The sequence below is a fragment of the Leptodactylus fuscus genome, chromosome 2 (assembly GCF_031893055.1).
Source record: "Leptodactylus fuscus isolate aLepFus1 chromosome 2, aLepFus1.hap2, whole genome shotgun sequence".
Taxonomy (NCBI): Eukaryota; Metazoa; Chordata; class Amphibia; order Anura; family Leptodactylidae; genus Leptodactylus; species Leptodactylus fuscus.
In genome coordinates this window covers 121,222,616-121,247,600 of record NC_134266.1, presented here as the reverse complement: position 1 = coordinate 121,247,600, position 24,985 = coordinate 121,222,616, and the positions used below count along the sequence as shown (strand labels likewise).

At 43.7% G+C, this 24,985-nt stretch overlaps 1 protein-coding gene across 1 annotated transcript; it reads left to right on the top strand.

Annotated features, from left to right (window-relative positions):
* The first annotated feature begins 1,269 nt into the window (after positions 1 to 1,269).
* TRAPPC3 (trafficking protein particle complex subunit 3) lies at positions 1,270 to 19,705 on the top strand. The gene is made up of 5 exons (XM_075264586.1): positions 1,270 to 1,443; positions 8,953 to 9,050; positions 14,600 to 14,699; positions 17,974 to 18,156; positions 18,751 to 19,705. The coding sequence occupies exons 1-5, from the start codon at positions 1,402 to 1,404 to the stop codon at positions 18,868 to 18,870; spliced, it is 543 nt and encodes a 180-aa protein (XP_075120687.1). The 5' UTR covers positions 1,270 to 1,401; the 3' UTR covers positions 18,871 to 19,705.
* Positions 19,706 to 24,985: the final 5,280 nt, after the last annotated feature.

Genomic DNA, 24,985 nt, shown 5'->3' with positions numbered 1-24,985 from the left:
GGACATTAAATTCCCCCTCCAACTGCGCAAAGTTTAAAGTCCTCCTCCTGTTGCCCCCATTTTAATGATCTCCTCCTATCTACCCCCCCCCCTGTTTAATGTCCCCCTTCATCTGCCCCAATTGAATATCCCCCTCCACCTGCCCCCAGTTTAATGTCCCCCTCCATCTGCTCCCAGTTAAATGCCCCTCCAACTACCCCTGTTTAATATCCCTCTCCATTTGCCAGCAGTTTAATGCCCCTTCTATCTGCCCCCCAAAGTTTATTGCCCTCCTCTATTTGCCCCCAAAGTTTAACGTCCCCCCTGCATCTGCCTTCAGTTTAATGATATCTCCCCTCGCTTCCCTGCTGCGCAGTCTGCTGTCTCTTGTCCCAGGAGCTGCAGGCGTGACATCATTGCATTGCACCTATAGCTCCCGGAGGCGGAACACAATGGTGAGGCGGGGGTTGTACACTCCTGCTTCACCACTGTACTCAACTCATCTGTGTTCTCTCTGGATGCAGCTGAGTTGAATCCAGGACATACCTCCCATAGACCGGGACAGGACCCAGAAACTGGTACTGTCCCGCATAATCTGGGGAAGTTGAGAGGTATGCAGTAGCAACATAGAAAGAACATGTTTCCCACATCAGCATCAGTGAAATAGTCTCCCCCCTGAAGTACAAAGCTATGGGAAAATACTGTCCGGGGGGCCTTCCTCACAGGCCAGTGACGCTAAGCTGTAAGGCCCGCCCTTTCGATAGTGGGGAGATATTTCCAGCATTGGGGCGTATACTGGGAAAGCTAGCAGTGCGTCAAATTCAGTGCACCGTTAGCTTTCTAGCGGAATATAACATCACACATCTATCAGGACATGAAAAGTCCTCCTTAAAGGGAATGAATCTGCAAAGTATTCCAAATATATACCCGAGTGCAGGGCTAAAACAAAGTGTTAACCAAACCTAACACACAGAGCTCTGCATGCTCAGACTTCTCTATATTGCTGCACTCCAGCGACATACAGTGTCCTTATACTCAGTACATACAGCCATGCCCACACATTATAAATAAACACAGCCCTGCTGCATGAATATAGCATACACAAACTGCTTCTGTATTGTTGTACTGCCACTACATAGTGTCCTTATACACAGTCCATACACTCTTTACATCTAGCCCATGTCTCCTGTATCACAGTGCTTGCTGCACCTCCTGGTAACTAATCCATTCTGTCATCACCACTAGCCTGACATCTCACATGACCACAGAGCCTCACTCCTCCCCTCACGTGACTGATCACATGACCGTGACATCACCAAAGGTCCTTCGGCTCCCTAGGCTCTACCATCTCTTGTGCCTGCTGGACCGTAGAGCTGACATTTGTTATTTTCTGTGGTGTAGGACCCTGGAAGACGAGGAGCCATGTCTCGACAGACTAACAGAGGAACCGAGAGCAAGAAGATGGTGAGAGGATGAGGGCTGCTCTGCACAGCTGCTTCTGTAGTGTCAGGCCCAGGGCTCTGCTGCTCCTACTAGAGGGTGTCACTGGAGCCTCTCATACAATGCTGTGTGGCTGTATACATGACAGTAGTCTGTGGAAACAGGCAGCGTTATAGGGCTTGTTGTCCAGTGCCAGCTATGGGAGCCTGTGCTCCAAGGCCAGTAGGAGGCTGGGACCATGTTATACAGTGTACACAATGCAGAAAATGTTAGATACATGCTCAGTTAAAGGGATTGGCATGTGCTGTCAGTTACATCATTTGGGGTCCCTACTTTGCACCCCCATTCTACCCATTAGACCCCCAGTCTAACCACCAGACTAGATATAAGCAGCTCCCTGAGCAGTTTCTCTATAAACAGCGCCACTCTTGACCCAGTCCTGTGGCAGCCAAATGTTGCTGATATCCAGGGACTATATTGCAGGCTTGTACATGGGGCTGTGTAATTCACACTCATGTACATGGGCTGTCAGAGATGAATGGGTTAGTGTGCTATTCAGGAAAAACCCAGATAGCTCACTGACCCACACCACAGTTGTCTGCAAGGGGCCCTAATCTTATTAGTGGAAAGATATTTACTTTAAAAGATGTCATCCATTTTGGACACTATTGATCTTGCCAATATGTACAATGTATCCATTTTCTATATATCTTAGGTCCAGTTCATATCTGTGTTTGGGAAGTCCGCTTGGAGACCCCCTGAATGGATACCCATACGCATTAAAAAGTGGCTAGCTAAGAAACCACACAGGCCACATAGACTACTAGGAATGGGGTCCTTGAGGTTTCCGGATGAATCGTGCGGAGAGATTATAGTATATGAGGTCCATGTGGTTTCTTAGCTAACCTATTTTTAATGCGTATAGGTTTCCGTTCGGGGGTCCCCAAACGGAATCCCAAACACAGATGTGAACCGAGCCTTATATAAATGAATCAGTTTTCTAATTCTAAAACCCCATAAGCCACTGTATCTGCATTTTGGTGGTTGTTAAAGGGGCTCTGTCATTGGGAAAAGTCATTTTTAACTAATCACATCCTTTCATAGGCTTTAGAAAGGCTATTCCACACCTACCTTTTAGTATGTAAATTGCCTCAGTGGTTTTTGAATAAGTCCGTTTTTATTCATATGCTAATTAGACTGGGTGCACGTTGCATCGTGCACCCTCTTTGCTATTGTTTCCTACGGGTGTATACAGCACAGGCTGATGATGATGACTTAGCTTCCTGTTTGCATAGAGACATAGGAGATAATAGTAGAGACAAGTGCTGCTGGGAACTTCCTGTGCTGGCTGCAAAAAAATTAGCATGTGAATAATAACAGACTTATTCAAAAACCACTGAGGCAACTTGCATACTAAAGGTAGGTGTGGAATAACCTTTCTAAAGCCTATGCAAGGATGTGATTAGTTAAAAATGACTTTTCCCAATGATAGAGCCCCTTTAAGGAAAAATCCTTGCTGGTTTGACAAAAGGTTACTAGTGGAAAAGATCTCAGAGACCTGTAGAAAGGACTTGCTCTGTTTCTACAGTTAAAGATAAATCTCAATCAGCCTTTTATGGTTGAGATGAGAATACCTGTGTCTCCAGCCACCTGAGAAACCGCTCGACTGCAGTGTTGTACACTCTTCAGTATCCCTCATAGAAGTAAATTGGGGTGACGCAAACAGCATAGCATAATAGCGTTATGCTGTTTTCTTAACTTTCACCCTAGAAGACTTGATACCACAGATTCCTAACTCAGAATATGAACATTTTCTAGAAAACAATATTTTGCAGTTTCAGGGACCATAGGATGGCATATCTTTGCCGTAGTCAGTGACCCATTTATGTTGCAGAAAAAAACAATGACTACTACAGTAAGTTAAACTAGTCTTCTGTCTTGGTATTTATGACTGTAACCACAGGGCCATGTTTGCAGTCACAAGTGAATGAAAGAGAGACTTTAATGTGCAAGTCTCTCCTTCCATTTTTACAGGAGCTCTGAGAACATTCTAGAGCTAGATATAGGCCCCAGAGGTGGGACCCACATTAGGCAATTATGGAATTTCATTCTGATATAGCCATAAATTTGAAGATGGGAATACCCCTTAAAAGTTATCAGAAGGTGGAGACCTTATTCTGTTTAACTTGCCATAACGTCTTATGTATGCATATGGCATATGGCTGTGTTTTACATATTCGGATTCTGATTTTGTGGTCTGCATGTCTGTTTTAGCTCATGTTGCTTGACTTTTAGCTGCTTTACCTCATATTGCTTGTCTGTGAATGCTGCTTTTACTCCTGGTCTCCAGTTTGCTGGCAGCTTCTAGTTCTGATATTAGTCCTGTATCGCCTAACAACTTTTTTCCCTTTCTTTCCATCTGCCCACTGCAATCATTGCATAGTATTGGTATTTGCCATTCATTTCACCTACTGCATCTCTGCATCTTGTGGTACGTCTGTGCATACACTTTATCACACTACTTATAGCACCTGTTCATATGCCCTGGTCTTTTGTTAATCCATTTTATTTACTTGCACTGCATGAATAGCAATGAACGCTTTTTTTTTTTTTAACCTAATTATACAGTTATATAGTTTATTTGACAATATGTACAGTGTTTCTGTGTACATTCATTTGTACCCTGCTCACTAAAATTGAGGATGGATGGCATAGCCAAAATGTAAAATCGGTCATCTGCTACATCATAGGGAGAAAACATGCCTGTCAAGTTAGACAGCTATGTGCATCACTATTAAAGGTTTGTCTCTTAAGGGGATCTCTCACCCTGTTTAATGATGATTATGATATGAGAGCAGCATAACATAATGATGTTTCAATTACTTTTCAATACACAGTAGTTTTTTCACAAGATCACAGTTTCCCAGTGCACTGCAAACCCTGAGGCCTGGTTCACACATGTTCATTGGTCTCTGTTCAGGGAGTCCGCTTGGGGACCCCTGAAATGGAAACCTAATCCACATAAAAAAGTGGTTACCTAAGGAAACCCATGGACCCTATACACCACGGCTGTCAAACTCAAGGCACAAGGGCCGAATTCGGCCCGCCACCTTGTTTTATCTGGCCCAGTACTTGTTTTTGAGCTGAGCCGCCAATCCATTGGTCATGGACGGCTGCCTCCTTACCTTCCTGTGGGCCCCCCTCTTCCCTTTGATCCTGGTGATGGGCAGCCACAGGAACCAATGAAATAGCAGCTTGTTCCTGCAAGCGTCAGGACGTACTGATGTTGTTCACAGCAGCGCCATCCTGCAGAGAAGAGTTAACCCAGACCAGCAGTGTGCTGCATCCTATATAACGCCATGCAGTCTATTTGTACAGGGTAAATACTATGGGGGTGATTTAAAGAGGTCCTTTCATGTCGTTATGCATATGCGGTTTTATATACCGCTAGAAAGCCAACAGTGCACTGGCTTTCCCAGTATGTGCCCCAGGGCAGTAAATAACTGTGCTGTTGTTTTTAGAACCAATATCTCCCAATGTCTAAAATAATCTTGGTCCTTCAAGGTACCCTGTGAGTCTGAAGTGGCTTCCAGTGAAAATGAGTTTGACACTCCTGCTATAGACTATAATGGAGTCTGTGTGGTTTCCCCACAAAAAAAGCAGAGAGAAAAGTGCTGCTTGCAGGACTTTTCTCTCAGCAGTTTTTCATGCAGAGAGGGGAATGGAATGGCCTGAGCGCAGATGTGAACCGGGCCTAAATCCTAATACTAATGTAAGCGCTCCTTGCACTTGCAAAGTAAAGCGTCAAGGCATCATTATTTGAAGGAGGCATGGAGCAGAGTTGTAAGTAATGAATTTAGCTGACCACTCGCTCCTTAAGCGTCGCTGTGTGAGGGCGCTGTGGAGGCTATTATATTTTATGGGCCACTAAATTACAAGTGAAGCACTGCGGAGGACATTATATTACCTAGGAGAGCTATTGTATTACACGTGGAGGCACATTATTTTATTTAGGAGCACTGAGGGTGGCCAGTAGATAAGTGTTGAGTCTGCAGTCTTTTCAGTACACACACAGCGTCGTACATTTTTGCTTGGTGTCAAAGTGCGGCACATTCACTTCAATGGGTCCCCTCTTCGATCAGACCATGAGATTGATGAATATGATGTAGTCATTGTATGAAAGGATGGATAGCACTCCAGGTAATAGAGCTTTCTTGTTAGGTAAGTCCAGAAATTGCTGTGTTGGGGATCATCTCTTCCCCCACACTTCAGGGTTCCTTACCAGGACCATTTCTCCAGGGCCCTGCATCAATTTTTTTCATACATGCGGTATTAAACTCGTCTTCATTTTCTGTTGCCTAGGAAGGGCTTTCGCAGCCTGAAACATTGCTCTTGAATATCTATGTTACGTTTCTATAATATCTGCATTTACAGTGCCTACAAGTAGTATTCAAGCCCCTGCAGATTTAGCAGGTTTACACATTCGGAATTAACTTGGCATTGTGACATTTGGACTGTAGATCAGCCTGGAAGTGTGAAATGCACTGCAGCAAAAAAGCATGTTATTTCTTTGTTTAATTTTTTTTTAAATTGTGAAAAGTTTATTCAGAGGGTCATTTATTATTCAACCCCTCAAACCACCAGAATTCTGTTTGGTTCCCCTAAAGTATTAAGAAGTAGTTCAGGCACAAAGAACAATGAGCTTCACATGTTTGGATTAATTATCTCTTTTTCCAGCCTTTTCTGACTATTTAAGACCCTCCCCAAACTTGTCAACAGCACTCATACATGGTCAACATGGGAAAGACAAAGGAGCATTCCAAGGCCATCAGAGACAAGATCGTGGAGGGTCACAAGGCTGGCAAGGGGTACAAAACCCTTTCCAAGGAGTTGGGCCTACCTGTCTCCACTGTTGGGAGCATCATCCGGAAGTGGAAAGCTTATGGAACTACTGTTAGCCTTCCATGGCCTGGACAGCCTTTGAAAGTTTCCTCCCGTGCCGAGGCCAGGCTTGTCCGAAGAGTCAAGGCTAACCCAAGGACAACAAGGAAGGAGCTCCGGGAAGATCTCATGGCAGTGGGGACATTGGTTTCAGTCAATACCATAAGTAACGTACTCCACCGCAATGGTCTCCGTTCCAGACGAGCCCGTAAGGTACCTTTACTTTCAAAGCGTCATGTCAAGGCTCGTCTACAGTTTGCTCATGATCACTTGGAGGACTGGTTGAAGGTTCTCTGGTCTGATGAGACCAAGATCGAGATCTTTGGTGCCAACCACACACGTGACGTTTGGAGACTGGATGGCACTGCATACGACCCCAAGAATACCATCCCTACAGTCAAGCATGGTGGTGGCAGCATCATGCTGTGGGGCTGCTTCTCAGCCAAGGGGCCTGCCATCTGGTCCGCATCCATGGGAAGATGGATAGCACGGCCTACCTGGAGATTTTGGCCAAGAACCTCCGCTCCTCCATCAAGGATCTTAAGATGGGTCGTCATTTCATCTTCCAACAAGACAACGACCCAAAGAACACAGCCAAGAAAACCAAGGCCTGGTTCAAGAGGGAAAAAATCAAGGTGTTGCAGTGGTCTAGTCAGTCTCCTGACCTTAACCCAATTGAAAACTTGTGGAAGGAGCTCAAGATTAAAGTCCACATGAGACACCCAAAGAACCTAGATAACTTGGAAAAGATCTGCATGGAGGAGTGGGCCAAGATTAACTCCAGAGACCTGTGCCGGCCTGATCAGGTCTTATAAAAGACGATTATTAGCTGTAATTGCAAACAAGGGTTATTCCACAAAATATTAAACCTAGGGGTTGAATAATAATTGACCCACACTTTTATGTTTAAAATTTATTAAAATTTAACTGAGCAACATAACTTTTTGGTTTGTAAGATTTATGCATCTGTTAATAAATCCTGCTCTTGTTTGAAGTTTGAAGGCTCTAACTTATTTGCATCTTATCAAACCTGCTAAATTTGCAGGGGGTTGAATACTACTTGTAGGCACTGTATACCTTGTATGCTATATTATGGTTGGTACCACTTTTCCTAATATGGAATGTGTATTCCATAAATAAACCTAACAAGCAAGCTCGATGATCCAGAGTTCTGCCCATCCTTTCATACAAAGACTATATTTATTTGGTGGGTTCCGGTCAGCCAACGGTGGAATATGTGCACTCATCTACAGTCTATGAAGAGTGCTGCTCACACCAACATTGGACTTGGTGAATGTTACATCACATGGCCTGTAAAGAAGAAGCGGTCCTCAAGGAGTATGCTGCCACTTCAAATATCTGATCTACTGGGTTCCTGTATATCGGACCTCCACCCATGATCAGTTAATGACCTATCTTAAAGAGGACCTTTCATCAGATTGGGCACAGGCAATTCTATATACTGCTGGAAAGCTGACAGTGTGCTGCGCCCTTCTGCGCTTTACAGTCAGAAGGGCGTTTCTGACAGTTAGCCAGGGACGCCCTTCTGCCCAGCAGCGCCTATCGCGCTGTACAGTGTGAGCGGGGAGGAATGCCTCCTCCCTCTGCTCACACAGCTCGTCCATAGACGAGTGTTATCAGGAGAGGGAGGAGGGCGTTCCTCCCCGCTCACACTGTACAGTGCGATAGGCGCTGCTGGGCAGAAGGGCGTCCCTGGCTAACTGTCAGAAACGCCCTTCTGACTATAAAGCGCTACGGTACCGGGACCGATAGCGCTTTACCCGGGGCACAGATCGGGAAAGCCGACAGTGCGCTAAATTCAGCGCACTGTCAGCTTTCCAGCAGTATATAGAACTGCCTGTGCCCAATCTGATGAAAGGTCCTCTTTAAAGAAGTTGTCCAAGCAAATTTTTTATATGTTAAATATGCCGGGAAGGGGTGAAAAAAAAAAAAATGACTCGCCTGTTCCCAGTGTATTTTGGTCCTTCTGCTGGGATGTCTTCTCAAAATGAAACTTCTTGCCAACTACGATGTCCCAGATTCCTTCCTCTGAAGCCGCTGGTTGGCCTCGGCGGTCATGTGACCAAAAGTGTTTGATGGACTTGAGGTCAGGGAGGCCTCTAAAGTTCCTCCACATTGAACTTGTCTCCTGCATGCATTTATGGGCCTCAGTTTGTGTTTTCTGCAGTCAGTCAGTTAGTCCAGTCTTCCGAAGACGCTTTAGTCAGGCCATCCAAGGACTGGTATTAGCTACAGACGGAGTTGTTTGTCCCATATAGGACTCGCAACATGACCACTCCTTGCAGATTTTGTCCCTGGCTGAATTCAAATCTAGGACTCTGCGCTAACCACTGAGCCAGTAATAGTTAATTCCTGACATCTTTGACAGATTTATTTGCTGAAATGATGCCTTTCAAACTACTCCTTTAGTACGCTCTTGATTCACATTTTTTTTCTTTTTTTCCCCTCTTTGTTTGCATGTCCATTGCCTTTCCTACCGTATTGCAGATTCCTCATTGTATGTGCATGTGATCACTAAATTGAAAAGCTTGATCTTCTGACCTGAATGTTTGTCTGGTTTATCCACTCTAGAACTCTGAGCTCTTCAGTTTGACTTATGGAGCCCTTGTTGCACAGCTATGCAAAGACTATGAAAATGATGAAGATGTCAATAAACAGTTAGAGAAAATGTAAGTAACTTTGGTAAGTCCTTATTATTTTGTAATTTAAGACATGACTTACTTTCTAAGAATTTATTCCAGTAACGTTATGGGAGTTGGCCACTTTGAAACCACTATTGCGAGAAAAATCTTATTGTTTGTATAATGCCATATTTTTCAGACAAAAACACGTATCCAGATTTTAGGTGGAAAAAAGGGAAAAAAATTATGAAGCAAAAAATGTGGTAAAATATTTAATAACATATGAGAATTGTAGGTTAGTAACAGCTACAAGGTCACATTGACAGGTGTCCCTGCAGCTGTACCGAGGTGCATAAGACATCTTTTTTGCGGGACCAGATGTACTTTTTAGTTATACCACGTTGGGGAATGTCTATTGCTTTGATCACTTTTTATTCAAGTGAGAGGCGAGACAGTGGAAAAAAACAGCAGTTCGGCACTTTTAATTTTTTTTATTTTTCCCGCTACAACATTCATCCTACAAGAAAAATATTTTAGAAGTTTGTAGACCAGGCATTTTCAAACACAGGGTTAACTAATGTGCATGTTTTTCAAAGTAATTTTCTACTTTTATATTTATTCTACGGATAGGGGGTGATTTTGAACTTTTCGTTTTTTGTTTTTTTTATTTTGCTATTTTATTAGCCTATTTGATTGCAAGTAAATTGGAGATTCTGTACATTACTATTGAGGCTGGTCATAGGCTTGCAATAGTAATATTCCTATGACAAGCCTGGGAGCCTTCATAAAGCTCCCAGTTGTCACAGGAACAGGTCAGCTCTTGCCATCTTGCTGCACAGGAGCCGGCCAGCAATGAGAAAGGTACCCATAAGTCCCAGGGGGCAGTTTTAATATCTTTGTGGGGGCTTACACGTAGTAATGCCCGCGATCAGAGTGGACATTACAGCGGAGTCCTGGTAGGCTTCATCTTTAAAGATCCAAAATCCGCCGTAATAGCATGGTGGATGCCGGAATGGGTTTGCACCTCCGGGACACCCTCTCCACCAAGCCCAGGGCCCGCAGCATCACCCCACTGTAGCCCTTCTACAGTAAGCTGGCGGCAGCAGGAGTGGGGCAATGCTGCAACCTTCACTTTAAGACTATACGACACCACCTCAACCCATTTTCCTCCCAAGTTTGGAGGGAAAAAATGCGTCTTCTAGTCCGAAAAATGCGATAATTAGTTGTACAATCTTCCATTATACTTTCTGTATTAATTCCTCATTGTTTTCTAGTTCTTTGCATCTGATATACTGTCCATGGCCATGTGATGTACGCACAGAGTACAGGTAGTTAATGGTCACAGCACAGTAATCAGACATCTGCCTGGTAAGGAGCTGTGCACATGTCATGGACTGATTGTTATCCACTGTATGTGAGCTGAATGTATGACAGCAAGCAGAGATCTAGAAAACCGTGAGGAGTTGGTACAGAAAGTATATTGGCAATTGTATAACTTTTTATTCTACAAGCCATAACATTTGACTTTCAGTATTGGTGTCAAAGTGGTCAACCCCTTTATAAGGGATTCTATCATTGGGAAAACTCATTTTTAACTAAGCATATATTTGCATAGCCTTTAGAAAGGCTATTTCAGACATACCTTTTATTTGTTAATCCTCTCAGCCATTTTTGAATTGGCCCGCTTTTATTGATATGCTAATTAGCCAGCATGGAGCACCGGAAGTTCACTGACTACTATGTGTGTAAACGAGGGGGAGGTGAGAGCAGTGAAGGCTGATGAGTCACCACCAGGAGCAGCAGCCTTCCTTGCTCTCACCTCCCCCCTGTTTACACACAACACACAGTGCTCACAAAACTTCTGGAATGCTCCATACTGGTTCATTAGCATATCAATAAAAACGGGCTAATTCAAAAATGGCTGAAAGGATTACTAAATAAAAGGTATGTCTGGAATATGCTTAGTTAAAAATGAGTTTCCCCAATGATCGAATCCCTTTAACTAATCAGATAGTTCAAGTGAAGGACTGCAAGGAAACGCTATGCTTTAAATTGTATGGCAAATGGCACTTCTGGCATATATGCCGATATGACCACAAATTGGCATAATTCAAGTTTATATCAGGAAATTGTTCTTTTTCTATGGTTAATACAGAAAAACCTGTTATTTACACTGACTAGCAAAAGGGTAACAGTCTTCTGAACTTGTGACTTTCATGCTCCATATCTCACCATCCATGATGGTAGTCTCACATTTGAAGCTGTAGCGGATGGTGAGATAAGGAGTATTAAAGTCACAAGTTCAAACCATTGTTACTCTTTTGATTGACGGTGTAAACAGCAAAGTGTTTCTGGAATGTTTATTTGCAGTTTTTATTGAATTCTAATGATAGCCAAATAAATTGGGTACATTATGATATGAAATATATTATATGAATATGATACAGTCATCGGCAGAACAGTAGGCATGGTCAAAATGTAATTTATCAGAAGTCTGTTTATATCTTCGTCCCTTCATGCCAGTAACATATTTCAATTTTCATTTTTTGACTCTCCACCTTTTATACCCAAATCTTTTTTTATTTTTCCGTTCACAGACCCATATGAGGGGATTAATGTTTTAGACAATAGACAAATTGTTTTTCATAGTGGTACCATTTACCATTTATTATTCTGTACAATGTACTGGAAAAAAAATTCCGAATTGGCTGGTAATGTAGAAAAAGAGCTTTTGTGAAACTTTCATACCGGTTTTTGTTTTTATGGTTTTCACTGTGCAACTAAAATGACATGTCACTTGTACTCTTTGTTTTGGTACGATTTCCAAGATACCAAATTTATATAGTTTTATTTGCATTTTAACCCCTTAACAAAAATCTAAAACTTTGCAAACCCCCCCCCCCCCTTCATTTTCTAAATGTTGCCATATTCTGACACCCATAAGCATATAGCAGCCACTCTGCAACAGATCAGATGACATCTTCAAAGATCTGGCATCCGTTGTACTGTTATGGCAGATTTCGGGAAGGGGTTAACACTTGATGAACCAAATTTGTGTCTCGTGTGCTGCTTTTGATTGGTATTAGGGGATAGATATAAAGGGGTTTTCATTTCATCATTTAAGGATTTATGGGGGTCTGATATCTGGGACCCTGCAGATCAGCTCTTTGAAGCATCAGGAACGCCCTTCCTTACAGTTGCATTATTGCGCTGTACTGTCAGAGCGGTGAGGAACGCCTCCCTCCCTCTCTCTCCTCACAGTACTCGTCCATAGTACTCGTCATCGCTGCACGGTATGCAATGCCCCCTTTCACAGTACAGCGCTATAGACGCTACTGTGAGGAATGGTGTTCCTGACTGATAAGACATAGTAAACATAGTAAATGATATGCCTCGCGTGCCGCTCTTGGCACGCGAGGCATATCTGGCTGGCACGGCAGCAGCTGCAGCAGAGGAGCGTCCCTTCAGTGCTTTCAGGACGCTCCGCTTTCTCTGGCTGCTCTCTGCCCACCAATGAGAGGAGAGAAGTGAGCTCAGGGGGCAGAGCTTATCCCTATAGAGATCCAGGTCCCGCCTGCAGTGAGGGCTCCTGCCGTCTCCATACTGCACACAAGAGAGGGAGAGAAGAGAAGAAGAAAGAAAGTTCCCAGCAAAGTGAAAAAAGAAAACACCAGGTACAGGCTGTACTCTGCCTATTAATGTCAGGCATTTAGAGTTATTAATTTAGTTTCAGTAACTCCATGTGCCTGACATTAATAGCAGTTAACCCCATCATGTCCTCCCTCACATTAACCCCTGTCGACATTTTTTTTCCAATATAAGACATACCCCGAAAGTAAGACATAGTGGGACTTTTGGGGGTAAAAAGAATGTAGGACACTGTCTTACTTTCGGGGAAACACGGTAGTATATGTTGAGTTCCTCTGCACTGCAGCTGGTATTTAAGCATTGCAAAACGCCTATTTAAATAATGCTAGGTTCACACCTGCGTTCGGGTCTCTGTTCTGTGGTTTCCGTCTTCTGCATGCAAGAAGATGGAAACCACAGAGCGGGTCCGACGGTGAGCGTTTTATGCTCTCCGCCGCAAAACCGGTTTTATTCAACCGGACACCGAGTACTGCATGTCTGTCTCTGTGTCTGGATTAAAAAAAACTGTTTTGTGGCGGAGAGCATAAAACACTCACCGCCGCTCATGGCCGGACAGCTTTCAAACCCATTCAAATGAATAGGTGAGAGAGTCCTGCAGGTTTCAGTCTCCTGCCTCTGTTTTGTGCAGGAAACGGAAACCTGCAGAACGGAGACCGAGCGCAGATGTGAACGAGCTCTTAGTGGGTTGTCTGAGTAATATGGGAGAGAATCCATCTTTAGGAATGAATATATCAGCTCAACAAGTGAATGAATGAATTGCAGCACTCCAGAAAATACATTGTCCTATTTATGTTTTACCAGAAAGTGAATGTACTGAGCTGCAATATCAGGCACAACCAATACTAAAGGTGAACAATGTAGAATATATACTGTTCTCTGGATTTTTGTAGACTATTCAGTGAGCCGATCAGCGAGAGTCCTGAGAATCAAACCTTCACCAATCTTGTATTGTTGGCCTATATAAAAATCAGTTTATAGATTTGTATTACCCTTTTAAAGTGAAGGTCTTCCCTTGGATACAGTTCTATTATTATTATTATTATTATTTATTTATATAGCACCATTAATTCCATGGTGCTTTACATTTGGGGGTTTACATACAGTACACAAAATATACAGGCAGATATAATACTAACAGTGACCAACTGGCTCAGTGGGGTAGAGGTTGAGCTGTTTAATATCTCAATTTATCATATATCTTTATAGTGCTTGGAGCTTTATTGTTTCTATAAAGAATTCTAAATCTGCTAAACAGGAACGTCTGGTTACTGGCATCTTCCACTAGAGGGAGCTTGGTAGATACATACTTTTATTCCTCGGACTGTATAATAACACTGAATACAGTTAGGGTTGTCAACCTGATTTTCTTTCTATTTGCTGAGCAACATATCCAAAAATCACAGCCTGACAACCTTTGGGAAGTATACAGAATGCACCATCCCCTCCCCATGTCTTTGAATCTGTCAGCAGTTTTGACCCAGCAAAATTGCTGACAGAGCTAGGTAGGGATGCTGGAGAGCTGTTTAAACAGACTTGTAGTTCAGAAGTGCTCTCAGCTTTTTGGCTTGAGGAGTCCCTCTGTTCTGTTCTGAATAAAAGGTCCATTGCCCAACCAGGAGCTGCGACTTTCATACAGGGTGGGGCAGTGAAGTATCTCAATGCAGGAGAGACTGCCCTCAGCGCACTTGCGTCTGACATACTTTCCTTTAAAGCAAGTCTACCACAAGATTTGTCCATATGCAGATATAGGCGGTGGTGTTGGGCATGCCAGATTCAAGAAATACAACTCTTAATTCTGGAGCCTACTGCTTCTGTGGCACCGTGCAGATAAATTGTATAAAGAGTAGACTCTTCTAGCAGGTTGACTTCATGACCTAAACCCTTTAAGTGTTCTTTTCCATTCACAGTGCTTCCTTTGAATCTCTTTCATTTGATTTTATCTGTCTCAGGGGATACAACATTGGTGTGAGGCTGATTGAAGATTTTTTGGCTCGGTCTAATGTTGGAAGGTGCCATGATTTCCGAGAAACAGCTGATGTTATAGCTAAGGTAAGGGGTTATTTCATTGTCTTCTTATTACAGAACTGTGCTGCTGGAGATTTCATTGTACTTGTCCAGTTACTTTGATGAATTTGGCAAAGAAGCACAGCAGTATAGTTTATAGACACACGTGTTCAGACTGAGCAGAACAGAGTAAAAATAAGTCCTACTTGTAAATGATATATTGTCGTACAGACTTTAACTGCTGTTGCATATGGCTGCATGAATCATTGTTGTAGAAGGAATTAAGAGGCATACACGGGACTACCGTCTCAGACCTGTAATAAGAAATGACATGCATGAACCTATAAAAATTATTATTCCATGTGGTAATTCCTCTTGGGTTTCTTGTGAAAGTTGTTTGCATAGTAGTCTGTTTAGTACACGTGTCCTCCAAGGCTCCCCCTTCAGTCTCTTCCAATGACTTCATGACATACTGCTTTGCACGTGCTATCATTCCTCGCCAGATCAGCAGGAGCTCAGTCTGTTTCCCATCGGTCTCTGGTTTGTTTTTTTCTGCCAGACCTTTGGCAGCTATCTCAGGGATCAGAACATTTATTTACACTTGCAGTGTTTTTTATTGTTAAAGCCATAGCTGTAATATGCTTAATATCAAAACAGTTGGATGAGATATTTTTAGATGACAGCATTTGTTTCTCTTCTGGAATTAAAATCCATGTGCATGTATATATTGATCGTACATACCTAATACTGTGTAATCAGTGGCGTAACTAAAGTCTTGTGGGCCCCAGTGCAAACTTTTGTCCAGGCCCCCTACTCCATCCCTAGAGTGAATTCTTGATAGTGGCGGTTACAGGTGCTGCTTTAATACCCACAACTGCAGTTATCAAGAATTACGATCAGATCCGCAGTGGTCCCCACACAGTATTAAGTGCTCAACAGTGACTTCCCACACAGTACTGCATGCTTCACAGTGTCTCCCCACTCAGTATTGTGTGCTCCACTGTGACCCTTACACAGAATTACGTGCTCCACAGTGTTGATTAAAAATAATAAGCATTTAACTCACCACTCCTGGGCATCCCAGCTCAGTCCTGCTATCTGCGGTATCCTCTTCTCTCTGGCAACTGAGGTCTCTTGCTCCAGATGTCAATGCTGGCTCCTGTGATTAGGTCTCAGTGGTCATGTGGGGCATGACCTCAGTTACTGGCTGGAAGAGCCCCAGAGTGGTTGCTGAGCCCAGGACAGGTGAGTATAAGTATTTTTTTTCTTTTTATATTTAGTCACCTTCCCTAGGCTGGCATCTAATTGAAAGAAGCCCGGCCCCTTTTCATTAACAATATGTATAGTGGTTGGAGAACCAAGCTTTCTCTAACCACTATGATGGGGTCTGGGGTCCCTGCTATTTCCAGCTGGCTGCGGGCCCTGTACTCCTTCGGGCCTGTAAGTGGATGCACACCCTGCGACCACTATCATTACGCCACTGTACCCCTGGCACTGTGATCTCTCAAGGCATTAAATTCACAAGACTCCTTGCAGTGGAACCTTTAAGTCCTGTAAATTGTGAGGTGGAGCCCTCATGGATTATTATTATTATTTTTTTTTTTTTTAAGCATAACCCAGAAATTCTCGATCAGATTGAGATCTAAGAAATTTGGAGGCCACGTCAAAACTTTCTAAATTTACTAAACAGTTTTCTTTTTCATTTAGTGTGGCAGGGTGCTTTATCCTGCTAAAAGAGATCAATGCCTTTCGGGAATACCTTGGTTATGAAGGGTTGTACTAATGTACTAATGTTTAGGTAGGGTATATGTAGTATAGTAGCATCTACATTAATGCCTGTCTTCATACTACCTCCATCGGCTTCCCTTCTCATAGTACTCCGATGCAAACATGATTTATCAGCCCAGGCCACCATTTTCCAGTTGTGATGGTAATGGATATTTTGACTCGTTTGTGGCTATGCTATATGCTGCAGCTGCAAACCACTATTTTGCTGATTCAAACTGTCCATGCAAGCTATAAAAAAAAATTTGCAATTGATGATGGAAATCAGAATTTTTGCACAAATCGGTGCACGGTTGTTGACCGTATCAGTTTTACAACCTTTTTCTGTCTTATAAGGTGAAAGAAATCTATGCCAGCAAGGAGTTGATATAGATTTCTGCTGAGGTACATAGAAACTGGAGGATCCACCTAATATATGGCAAGGCATGCTCCTTGTTGTAAACTACATGCAAAGTGTGGCGGGAAAAATTTATTATCAACAGTTGTGCAGAAAATTAGCCCATGTGTGTTCTGACACCTATCAGTCATAATACTCACCAGTAACTTTTTTTCCCAGCAATTTGTGCTACATTAGCTGTTATGTAGGATCAAATAAGATGGACTAGTCTTTGCTCTTTGTGTGAATCGGTAACGCTTGGATGCCTAATGTTCACACTGATTTTTTTGCAGTCAGATTTTGACGTGGAATCCGCCTGCAAAAAAGGCTCCCATTCATTTCAATGGGAGTCACTTGCTTTTTTTTCCCCGCTAGTGATTTTTTTTTTTTTCCAGCTAGGGGGAAAAAGAAGCGACATGCCCTATCTTCCCACAGATTCCTAGGCTCACTCCCGATTAAGCCCATTCATTCGGGCCTAATCAGGAGCGGGATGCCGATGCACTGCCTCAGCATCACATTGTGGCTAGCAACGCGAGGAATTCACACGGCGGATGTTTCTGCTGTGTGAACAGGCCCTAAGACTTCCTGGGTCTCCTTCCTTTGACCACTTTTGACACATATTAACTACTTGGAACATTCTACCAACCCTCCTTTAAATTTGTTGTAACTTGTAAGTTGGTGAGAACATTACACTTGCCCTTTTTGCTACCTTAATTGGAACTTTACTATCTTATGAGGTGGTTGCAAATTTTTCATGTTTTAGGCGATGGTTGTTCAGGTGAACTTCAAGCAACATCAAAACATGTCTGTAGTAGATATTGTCATTAGTCAGCTGCATTGTTGTGAGCGATATGCATGGTAAAATCTGGAAGATATCTGTGAGGTACAGGTCATGCTATGTTGAGAAGTTTAGCAAAACAGGACTGGCACAAGCTGAATTCAATCTATCTGATCTTAATATTTCCTATTAAATAGGAGGTGCCAGATTTTTTTCCAGCCCTTGTAACATGTAGTTGTGTTCTTCATATTACCATAATAATGTATCACAAATTGAGTCAAAAGATATATTTTTTTATTTTTTGCAAGTAGCTAGTTCATCTGGTTCTCAGATTACATACTGTTAAGCACTTGTTAATGCTTTTCCTTGTGTTTTATTAGGTGGCCTTTAAAATGTACCTGGGAATTACGCCTACTATCACAAACTGGAGTCCTGCTGGAGACGAGTTCTCGCTCATTCTGGAAAACAATCCTCTTGTAGACTTTGTTGAGCTACCCGATAACCATTCCAACCTTATCTATTCCAATATTTTGAGTGGAGTTTTGCGGGGAGCACTGGAAATGGTAAGGTTTTCTGCAGCTATAGAATTAGCAGTTATTTGCTCATGACATTTTACATTTATATTCGGTGCCCTACGCAATAACTTGGTTTAATATAGTGTACGGTTATAGAGTATGGTTACCAAATAACAGTGTCATACATTACCCATATAAGACTACTATTCATTTGTCTACTTAATAGCATTATACAGTTCTACAATACCTAAACTCTCTCAAAATTGTACTACCTGCAAAAATTTGAGAGGTCGACCCTCCACCTGGTTTGAATCCCTGTTGAAAATATGGATATGCATATAGTTGCCACGTACATTGATGTCTAATTTTCTTAGAATTTTTGTGAATTGTTCATAGCTATTTAATGTGCAGAATTTTATATTACATTTTCGTTACACTGTGGCACTTTATACTAAAAGCTCTATAATCATGTTACATATCTATATTTTGTGGCTATGATATCTTTTGGTAGTTACCTTAGGTGATACTAGTCGGAGTGTCCTTTCATCCTATTAAGCGCCTATATGTCAAAAGCTATTTTTATATATCTATTTTATTTTATAATCCAGAGCCATGGTATAATATATGTAATTTCTCTCTCAGGTACAAATGGCAGTTGATGTTAAATTTGCTCAGGACACACTGAAAGGCGACAGTGTCACAGAAATCCGAATGAAATTTATCCGAAGAATTGAGGACAACTTACCCGCAGGAGAGGAGTGACCATAGGACCAATGTCTACGCTGACCCTGTGGCAGTATGAACGAAATAGTTGTTTATAGACCATGTCATCTTGGAGAGACTTTGCAGTGAATTTCACATGAAAGTCTTAGACAAAGTTACTTGATTCCTTAAGGTTATACTTTTGATTTATTTTATTATTACACTTTATCCTGTTGGTAAGAACATTCATTTTAAAGGCACACTGGTATGCTTCTCATACGTATTGCTGCAGCATGATCTCCAGAGTGGACATGCTGTTCATTACTGTAACGTGTTATTCTGAATTAATGCAATATTAATTTAGTAGACAGTACAGTTTTCTCACTATCTACAGCAAATCAGATCTGTAGCCTTTCTCCCATGTATCTGTGTTACATTGCTGTAGTAATCAATGAACACAATTCACATTTTTTTCACTTATTCTACTTAACCATGCACGACTGAGCCTGTGGCCATTTTGTGTCTGCGTGTACCTCAGGACCCATCTGGAAGCTGATAAATTCTGGAACAGCTCCAGTACCAACATGTAACTTTATACCAATGAGCTACACCATTATTGAGATGACATGGGACATAGTATTGGCTAATTTTTGATTGTCATCCAGACACAATGAACATAATTAGAAAATGACTCCTTATGTGTGTTATTGATGTGAAACTCCCAGCTGGTGTCCACATGGGATGGAAGCAAATTTGTAGAATGGGGCGAACCATTTAGTTCTGTTGATTTATAGAATGAGTGTATTGTTATAATGCTATTCTTTTTGTTGTATTGTCATCCTGAGTTTTACATACAGAATTGTGTAAAATGTTTGGAATAAATACATTGAAGATGGTGTTTGTAATTATTTACCACATATTTAATTGTTTCTATTCATTGTCAGAAAGCTTACACTTAAAAATGCATCATTCCATCCTAATGGCGCTGAGTTCAGCACACTGTCGGCTTTCCCGATCTGGGCCCAGTGTGAAGAGCTTACGGTCCGGTACCGTAGCTCTTCTATGGTCAGAAGGGCGTTTCTGACACTCAGTCAGAGACGTCCTTCTTCACAGCACAGCCAATCGCGAGCAGATGGAGGGGGCGTTCCTCCCCGCTCCACAGCACAGCGCGATTGGCTGTGCTGTGAAGAAGGACGTCTCTGGCTAACTGTCAGAAACGCCCTTCTGACCATAGAAGAGCTACGGTACCGGACCGTAAGCTCTTCACACTGGGCCCACATCGGGAAAGCCGACAGTGCGCTGAACTCAGCACACTGTCAGCATTCCGGTAGTATATAGAACTGCCTGTGGGCAAAATGGTGAAAGGTCCTCTTTAAGGCATTGTGGTTTATTTACTTTGCCCATGAAGTTCCAGAACTAATGACCTTGGATTGGAAACTCGACCCCTTAAGGAATTTATCAAGGGCTATAGTGAGTATTTGTGCCTCATGTGTATTACATTAATTTTATTTTTCCAGGAATTGATGCAGTTGAGAGGTAAATCTGTGCAGAGTACATCATGGTATAAGAAAGTGACATACCAGGGCAAATAAATAATAATAATAATAATAATAATAATAATAATTCATGTATGTCTGGTACATTGTGAAGCACTCCATCATGCACAGACCAGGTGTCACTCTGATAAATGGTGTCTTTTTCTTATGAGCCTTTTGGAACACACTCTGCACCTTTTTTGGATCTTATCTCTCTTTTCAGTTTGTTGAACTGAAAGTTCCAGACGTATTGATGCCCTGTGTTGCCTAATCCACAAATATTAGGGTCTTGATCACTACCTTCTGGAACTGCCTGCACAACGTGATAGAACTTAATAGAACTTATACATTGCCATTTGTCCGATGGTCAGGGCCAGCTTTTTATACCACACCATGTTTTTTTTTTCTTTTTTTTTTTAATGTAGATTGCAAGCCCATGTAGGGATCACAATGTACTTTTTTCCCCTATCAGTATGTCTTTGTAGAATGGGAGGAAATCCAGGCACACAGGGAGAACACACAATCTCCTTGCAGATGTTGTTCCTGGTAGGAATCGAACCCAGGACTCCAGCACTGCAAAGCTGCAGCACTAACCACTGAGCCACTGTGTTGCCCCTCACACCATGTTTTTCTCATAGAGCTATATGGCTTTAGGACTTAGAGGTGATAACCCTGGTAGAACAGTGAGTGCACAAAAACCCACACTACTTTCCTACCAACAGCCTCCAAAAAAAAAGCCTCCCAATAGAACTCTATGGGTGGCTTTTTTTGGAGGCTGATTTTGAGGCAGATTCAGCATCAAAATACTTGCCAAAAAACTCTGTGTGAACTGACCCTAATACTGGTGTCTCCTCCATCACTATTAATAAAGTCTCTGACTGTTGTGAGAAACTGGTATAGATTTCATGTATAAGTTTTGCTGGTTTTCTGGATTGAGTTATAATGAAGGGTTATGTAGATAACCTGTTTTCCCTAAGTCCCAACAGCGGCACAATATGGGGTATTTTCTGCCCCTGTGTGCTGGTAGGACAGGCGGAATTTTTAATTAGCCAAGTTTTAATCACCTGGCTGGTCCCTATAAGAGGGCACCACACCCCTCCCCCTGCGTGTTAATACAAAGTAACCAACATAGGTCCTATACATAGCATCTAGTACATTGTTGTGATGTTTATACATATATCCTTATATACACAACACACATCAGTTTTACATTAAAATGCACGTAACAATCAGTACATGTTTTGTTTTGCTCTCCTCCAGTGATTTCTAGGGAGGGAGACTTGTGCCGCTGTTGGGACTTAGGGAAAACAGGTTATCTACATAACCCTTCATTCCCTTGTGTCCCACCAGCGGCACAATATGGGGAGATAACAAGTAATTCTCCACTTAGGGTGGGTTTTGGCGCTCAACTGAGCTCAACACCGTCCAGCCAAATGCCGAGGCCTCAGCAGTATGGCTGGCTAGCCTATAGTGTTTCACAAATGTGGAGTCTGAGCTCCACGATGCTGCCGCACAAATCTGCTCCAGCGGCAAAGCACATCTCTCTGCCCAGGAGGTGGCTACCGCCCTCATGGAATGCGCTGTCAGCAAAGAAGGTGGAGGTAAACCTTGGGACATAAATGATATTTTAATGGCCTCCTTCACCCACCTAGATCTGGTGGGTTTAGAAGCCACCAGCCCCTTCAATTTCCCAAAGAAATTGACAAACAGGTTTTCTGCTCTCCTGAAAGAGCGAGTGCGCTCTATATATATATACTTAGACATCTGGATAGGTCCATTGAGTGCAGCTTGGCCTCTTCCGCTGTAGAGGAAGCTGGGTGGAATACAGGGAGGGTGACCAACTGACTTCTGTTGGAAGCGGAGGGTACCTTGGGTGTAAACCCGAGAGGAATCTCAAATAGACCCGGTCCTCAAAGAAACTGGTATAAGGCTCCTTACAGGAAAAAGCCTGCAACTCACCCACCCTCTTGGTCGATGTTACTGCCAAGAGGAATGCCACCTTAAAGGTGAGAACTTTGGTTCAACAGTCTCCAGAGGCTCAAATGCCCTTTCGCATAGTGCCGTCAAGACCATGCTGAGGTCCCACTTGTGGACAGGCGCAGATACTGCTGGTCTCAATCTCCCCGCGCCTTTTAGGAAGGTGCTTAGTAGAGAGTTTTGAGAAAAACGCCTCCCCAGACAGGCGGACAGGGCGGCCACGTGCACCTTCAGGGTTGCGACCGAGAGCCCCCTGTCTAGGCCATCCTGAAGGAAGTCCAGGATCACCTCCACTGGGGGATCCACGGAGTCCACTTCGTGCTCCCGGCACCAGTCATTAAATATGTTACCGATCCTCTGGTAACTTTTGTTTGTTGACTCTGTGCGGGCACATGACCTCGTCTTCAGGACGGCTTTTGAAAGTCCTCTATTCCTTAATAGGGACTGGTCAACTTCCAGGCTGTCAAGTTGAATCTCCTCAGATCCTGGCAGATCAGCTCTCCTTGAGTTACTAGGTCTGGGAGTGGGGGGAAGCCTCTAGTATATGCCTTGACTCATCCTCATGAGCTGGGCAAACCAAGTCCTTTTGGCCAGAATGGGATTATGGCGATACCCGAGACTTGGTCCTGTCTTATCTTCATCAATACCCTGGGTATGATGGGAACTGGAGGGAAGATGTAAATCAGCCTGAACCTCCATGGGATGGACAGGGCATCCACTGCCAAGGGATTGTCCTCCTGATACAGGGAACAAAAGGTTTCCACCTTGGCGTTGAGTCGGGTCGCCATAAGATCGACCTCTGGGAGACCCCATCTTTGGACGATCTGCTGGAACACTGCTGGATGAAGTGACCATTCTCCGGATATGGTGATACCCTGACTCAACTGATCCGCTACTATGTTCAGGGAGCCCTTGATGTGAACAGCGGATAGATGGGACAGGTTCTTTTCTGCCCATGCGAAGATTCAGTTCGTGGTTCTTAGAAGGGCCGGGGATCTGGTGCCGCCTTGCTTGTATATGTATATTACTGTTGTCATATTGTCCGACTGGACTCTGACCGCCTTCCCCTTGAGGAGGGGGGCAAAATGACACAAGGCAAGGTATACTGCCTGAATCTCCTTCAGGTTGGATGATCCTACCTCTGGATGTGCCCAAACACCGTGTATAGTCCTGTCGTGCAGGTGGGCTCCCCATCCCCCGTGGGATGCATCTGTAGTCAGCAGGATCCATTTTGTTGGAACCGTGGACCTTCCGTCTTTCAGGTGTATCGACCATCTGAGGGAAAGACGGGTACTGGGAGAAAGGCAGATCTTCTCCTGCAGTCCCCGTGGAGACCTGATCCAGGCGCTCAACACTTCCTTCTGGAGGGGACGCAAATGCCATAAAGCCCAAGGGACCGCCCTGGCCGAGGATGACCTCAGGCCTAAGACCCTCATGGCGGTCATGGAGGAGGAATCGGGTGGCCGCCTCTATCTTTAGTTTCCTTGGGCTGGATAGATAGATCTGCATGTTCTGGAATCCAGAATGAACCCGAGAAATTTCTTTAGGGTGGCTGGCACTATCTCGGACTTCTCCCAGTTGATCACCCATCCTAACTTCTGCAGGAAGGATACGGTGATCTGAAAATGCTGAAGAAGCACTGAAGTAGACTGAGCTTTTATGAGCCAGTCATCCAAGTAAGGAACCACGAAAAGGCCTTCTAATCTCAGAGCGGCGGCAACGGGGGCGAACGTCTTGGTAAAGACGTATGGGGCTGATGATATGCCGAAAGGGAGAGCGGTGAACTGAAAGTGCTCTCTGTGGCCAGATATCTGGACGGCAATTCTCAGATATCTTCTGTGTGGAAGGAAGATAGGCATGTGTAGGTAAGCGTCCTTGGGATCCAGGGTTGCCATCATCTCGTCTTGTTGTATGAAGGATGTCACGGAGTCTATAGTTTCCATCCGGAAGGGTTTTCTTTATAGGAACTGGTTGAGAAATCTCAAGTCTATTATCATCCTCCAGTCCCCGGATGGTTTGGGGACTAGGAAAACAGGGGAATAGACTCCGTGCCCTACATCTTGAGGAGGGACCGTTTCCAAGGCCCCTTTTTGATCTGTCTTCCAGGACCGCTGCCTGTAGGATGCTCTGCTGGGCAGCAGGAAGGACTCTTGATGAAATAATTCCACACAGTGGCAAAGTGGGCCAGACGGCCACCCACGATGTTCGGCCACAAAGAGCGGCTTACCTTTAAAAGGTCGGCTTCCTTTTTGGCTTCTCCCTGGCGTGCCCCCGGCCTGAACCTCTGGACCGGAACCTGGACCGCCTTTGAGGTTGGGCTCTGGGAGAGGCCCTGCGACCCCCTCACCGGAGGAGGTCTTCTACTCCTGGAGGCTTGCGGCAGAGTTCTGCCTTTATCCTCAGCCAGACCATCCATAAGGTCATCCAACCCGCGCCCAAAAACCTTACCAGGTTGGAAGGATAAGCCGCAGAGTGCCTGTTTGGACGGTAAATCCGCTCTCCAAGGGCACAGCCACAATGGTCTCCCTGCGGCCGTAATCTGGGCCATCGTTTTGGCAGATAACCGTAACTGCTGTCTTGAGGATTCCCCCCCAGGAAGTCAGCTGCCAGATGAACAGGAGCCCTCGACGCCAGGATCTCATCTCTACCAATGCCAGCATCTA

Bases quoted from the DNA above. Each gene is read 5' to 3' on its own strand.
- TRAPPC3 (XM_075264586.1), top strand. From the start codon at position 1,402: ATGTCTCGACAGACTAACAGAGGAACCGAGAGCAAGAAGATG. The intron at 9,051-14,599 runs GTAAGTAACTTT...TATCTGTCTCAG, and splicing joins AATAAACAGTTAGAGAAAAT to GGGATACAACATTGGTGTGA. The intron at 14,700-17,973 runs GTAAGGGGTTAT...GTGTTTTATTAG, and splicing joins CAGCTGATGTTATAGCTAAG to GTGGCCTTTAAAATGTACCT.